Source organism: Propithecus coquereli, unplaced genomic scaffold (assembly GCF_000956105.1).
Source record: "Propithecus coquereli isolate 6110/MARCELLA unplaced genomic scaffold, Pcoq_1.0 Scaffold453, whole genome shotgun sequence".
Classification (NCBI taxonomy): domain Eukaryota; kingdom Metazoa; phylum Chordata; class Mammalia; order Primates; family Indriidae; genus Propithecus; species Propithecus coquereli.
The window spans coordinates 645,426-650,414 of record NW_012150319.1 but is presented as its reverse complement, the minus strand read 5'-3'; the positions used below and the strand labels follow the sequence as shown (position 1 = coordinate 650,414).

General features: G+C 33.0%; 1 protein-coding gene across 1 annotated transcript in view; it reads right to left on the bottom strand.

The window, feature by feature from the left end:
- Positions 1 to 4,989, bottom strand: part of DIAPH3 (diaphanous-related formin 3) — a 536,888-nt gene that overhangs the window by 176,477 nt on the left and 355,422 nt on the right. The window contains 1 exon segment of the mRNA XM_012654946.1: positions 359 to 494. Coding sequence (XP_012510400.1) covers positions 359 to 494 — 136 coding nt within the window.

Below are 4,989 nucleotides of genomic sequence, written 5' to 3'. Positions count from 1 at the left end.
ACCAGGTTACATGTCCTATAGAATTTCCCAGGTCAGTTTCTTATAGTTGCTAATTTTATTAATTGACATACATTATTACATATTGGTTATCAAAGTAGTAGTCAAAACAATGCAAACACACTGGAACGAAAAGACTATACCAGGGGACCAAATCACATGTGACCAACATCAGAATGAAGACACAACTTGTTAGCAAACGAAAGGGAGGAAAAGCCCATGAAACCATTGTTCTATGGTTTAATCACAGAAACAAGTGATCATATTTTCCTTTTTCACCAAGTATATTACAATGCTAATAAAGTAGCCAGTATAAATCTTAAGTATACATAGAATAAATAGCAAATTTCATAGCACTCACCAGTCTTCACTTCTAATAAGCGCTTTTTCTTTTGCTGGCGTTCAAGTCTTTCTTTCTCTGCTAATTCTTTAGCTATTCTGGCACGTTTTTCTTTTTCCTCTGCTTCTCTCTTTCTGATGTTCTCCTTTATTGCTTGCTATTATGAAAAAATTTTGAAAAATGATCAATTTTAATCACAGTAATTCCAAAAGAAAATGAACAATTATCAACCTCAAATTATACTCCAGGTAGAACTGTGATTGAATATCTTTTAGATAATGGTTAGTTCTTATGTAGTAAAACAATCTTTTAAAAGATATGTACATAAATCCTTGTTAAATATAATATTATGTACCTATAAATACAACTTCTATGTTTAAAACATCTGCATCTTACTGGAATTAACTAACTAAAAGGGAGAAGGGAGACAGAAACAAAAATAAAAAGCATTTAATTCATAAATCGAAACTGCTTTCCCATATACATTTCCAAAAGAGTGTCTAGCAACTGTATTAGTCTTCCATACCTCTTCTGCTAAGTAAATTATCAAGTACAAGAAAAACAGTTGAAGAAATCTTGTAATGGCTACTTTATATTACACTCATTTATTAATTTTTCTCATACAGAGAGAAGAAACATAAAGATAACTAAAGAAATATTTGGCATTTCAAAGCCAAATAATAGCATGCTAATCATAAGAATGTCTCAAAAGATATGATTAGTTTTTTAATTTCTTGTATAAATCAAGATATGCCTCGCATATGGCATTAATGGGAATTAGCCAATAAAAATGAATTTTTTGTAAGTGCCAAAAAACCGCATGGCATCATATTATAACCTCTTAACGGAGATTGTATTTTAAGTGCCAATGAAACCAAACAGATTATCACATTGCTAGTTGATCACCAATGATATTAAATAGAAAAGTGTACAATAAACTATAACTATCATATTATTTTGGGGGAGGCTTTTATTTCTTCTTTACTGCAGTAGTCATTTTTTTCAAACCCCAGAGATAGTACAAGTTCTTCATTAGAAATCAAATAATGAAGTTTAATATTTTTGACCAGAACAATGAATGAAAAAGTACAAGGAAAAAGGAGGAACAAAAACCATAGAGTAGAAGCAATATTAACTCATGCATGCGTGCATACATTCATTCAATAAATACTTACTAAGAAACTACTAAATGGTACTGTTGCAAGGATGAGAGAGAAAGAGAGAAAAGAGCTTGTGAGAGCAAGCACCAGTGCACCGGCAAGCACTCTAAAACAAATTTACATGCTATGTGGTAGGGTGGGGTGGGAGGCAGAGACAGGCAATAAACAACAAAAATAAGAGTGATGTGATAGACTGCCAGTGGTGTTACACTGGGTGGTTAGATAAGGTCTTGCTCTCTCTCTCTCATTTAATTCAAGCTGAATCTTGAATGCCAAGGAGCTAGCTAAGTGATGATTTGGAGGAAGAACATACCAGGCAGAAGGAAGTACTAATGCAAAGGTTGTTGGTGGGTTTGGAAGATAGAAAGAAGGCCAGTAGAGATGTATAAGATGAGGTCAAGGAAGTATGCTGACAATTTAGGGTCTTTAAGGCCAAGATAGGGAGGTTGGATTTTTTTTTTTAAAGGTACTGAAAAACAACTAGAGATTTTCAAGCAGAAAAATGCAAGACTAAGCACTGTGAGATACAAGCACTAATCAAGCACCTTTGTTACAAACTATCTTTTCAAAGGTATTTGTATAACGAACAGTATTAGTAGAGGTAGTATCGACATCCTAAGCAAATGGATTTGTTATTATACAAAATGATAAACTGGGGCAAAGGGTGGACAGTCTTACCACCTATTATAACAGGTTCCCTAAGTCCAGGATTCCTCTCAGTAACACAAACCACTATGTATGTAGGTGTCACTTATCCCTCTTCACACCGCTCTGTGGGAATGTGGGGTTAGGAATCTATACAATTATTTAATCTGGCTACTGTCATTGCTGTAGCTATGCTGTAGCCACATATGCTGTAGCATTAGCTATTCTTTGTCTCTGACCCAATCTTGCCTTCCGCCAACATCCATGAAACTATGGCAAGTTAACTTGTTAGCTTGCTGGTAGATAAACTCTTAAACTCTTCACAATTCTTGACATATATTAACACTAATTATTATTGCTAAGCTATGAAATATCTGCTGCAATATCATGTGCTTTAGCGTGCAAACCCTCCAAATCCCAAATTGGATTCTGCATTCTCCATTCTGACACAGAATGGTTAAGTACTTGTTCACTATAATGCAAGTAGTAGGAGCAATAAAATGCAAATATTGACATGTAGCTACAGTCAGTGTTTTTCCATTATGTTGCTTCATATTATGGTCCCATATATTAAAAGTCAACTATGAGCCACTGGTTGCTATGAAAATCAATGAAAGTTAGAAAGGTAGGAGAAGGCATTATAAAGGTGGAAAATAAGCGTGAGTGCAAAGGCAAGTATGTATATTTGTATGTGTGTATGCACCCGTATTTGTATCTATAAGGGACAGGGGTAGGAAGACTGGTTTGTGATGGAGAAAAGAATACGCAAATTTCAGGAAGCAAAATTGTTTCTCTTGCTTGAGGGAAATGAATCAGAGGAACCTGCAATAGGTAAATAAATAATGTATCAGGTAGTTTATTTATGAATCTAATTAAGGTATAACATCTTCCGATGTGAATTTTCTACTCTGAAGACTGGATACATTTCAATGTGAGTATTTAACAGACCATCTATTATCAGATATAATTGCCACACCCTTTTAGTATTCCACTGGGCAATAAAAATTACTTTCCAAGACCTATAAAAATAATGTTTATATTTAGAAATAAGGTCTGAAGGAGTTCTTAAAGCTATTTTGTTTCATGGAAAATGCACTATTGATTTTCATTTAAAAGCCTACCTCATTTAAAACATATCTTATTCTGACATTATAACTATTATAAGAAGAATTTTAGCTGAAAAAATACCAAAAGACTGCATAGAAATAGGTATTTAGTCTAAAACTAATATCCCAGTTCAAAAAGTAATTTGGGATTTTCATTTATTACAAATGTGAAGTAAAAGTAGGCTGAAACAGAAAAGCTGAATAGTGAGAGAACATTATTCTAGATAGAATTGCCTCTTAGTTATTTCAATACTAAATTCAAAGCAAGGAAGTTAAGGATAAGCCAGACATAAAGAGAGTTGGCTATAAGACATTGAATTTCTTTTCAAAATCATGTTATTCTCAATCTGGGTTTTTATTTAGACAATTGGCAAATAAATTGTACTACCACCAGCTACTTTCAGCTATGTTTTGCCAAAAGAAATTCTTTGAGTGTTATTAAAACTTGGCACCCTCCCACCCCCAGGTGGAGACTGGTAACCACCATGCTACTTTCCACCTCTATGAGTTTGACTTTTTTCGATTTCACGCATAGGTAACATCATACAGTATTTGTCTCCATACGAATGGCTTATTTTGCTTAACATAATGTCTCCTAGGTCAATCCAGTTTTCACAAATGACATTTTTAAAGGCTGAATAGTATCCCATTGTGTATATTTACTACATTCTTAAAATCCATTTATCCCTTGATGAAATCAATGTTTTTGAATGTTATGAGGTGGGAATTCAATCCACTTTTTCCCCATCCTTTCTCCATTAGTCTGCAAAGTTACCCTGTTGGGATTTCAAGTGGCCATATATGTGTTGATCTGTTTGGGGGCTATTTTGGTCCATTTGATCAATTTATCCACATTTGCAGCAATAACACTGTCTTATTTATCATGGCTTATGTCTTATATCTCTTTTTTGGAAATGTCTTTGATATTCTTGGGCCTTTGCTCTTTCATTTATATTTTAGAATAGACTTAAGGTTCTTTGAAAGGGACTATTAGAATTTTAAATTGATACCTTTACAATTTTGAATCTCTTTATCTATGAACATGATGTGGCTCTTCATTAACTTGAGTCTTTTAAAAAGTATTTTGGAAAAAATCTCATTTTTTCCATTCAGGTGTTGGACATCTTTTGTTAGATAAGCTCTTAACCTTATCTTTCTGTTGCTATTACAAATGGTGTCCTTCCTTTAAAATTATGATTTCTAATGGTTTGTAACTAATGTATAAAAATATAATTTTTATATATGCCATTAATAATTTTTATTTGACAGTTTTTCTATACATTCCTTTATTATCGATAGAGAGCCATAAGGACAGCTTAATTTCTTCCATTACAATTGTTACACTTTTCATCTCTTGCTTGTACTGACAAGGAGTTAAATCCCATTAGGTTAAGAGGAGTCCCTTTGTCCCTAGTTTCCCATTTAGGTGTAGAGGGTTCAATTAGTTTGTAGTTCTTGTTTTGAAATCTGATCAGGGTTTTCTGAATCTCTTGAGAAAAATCTCATGATTTTTTTCCTTTAAAGTCAATCATATTTATGGATATTCTAATATTAAACCACACTTTAATTTCTGAGATAAACTCAACTTGGACAGGAAGAACTTATCTTTTTGAACATTTAGTCATTTTTTTTTTTACTCTATTCATTTGGGATAATCATTTCATTGAAATTTGGCAAAATTCATCTGTAAAGCCTTCTTGACAAAGTACTTCATTTGTTGGAAGTTTAAAAAGAAGTGAAT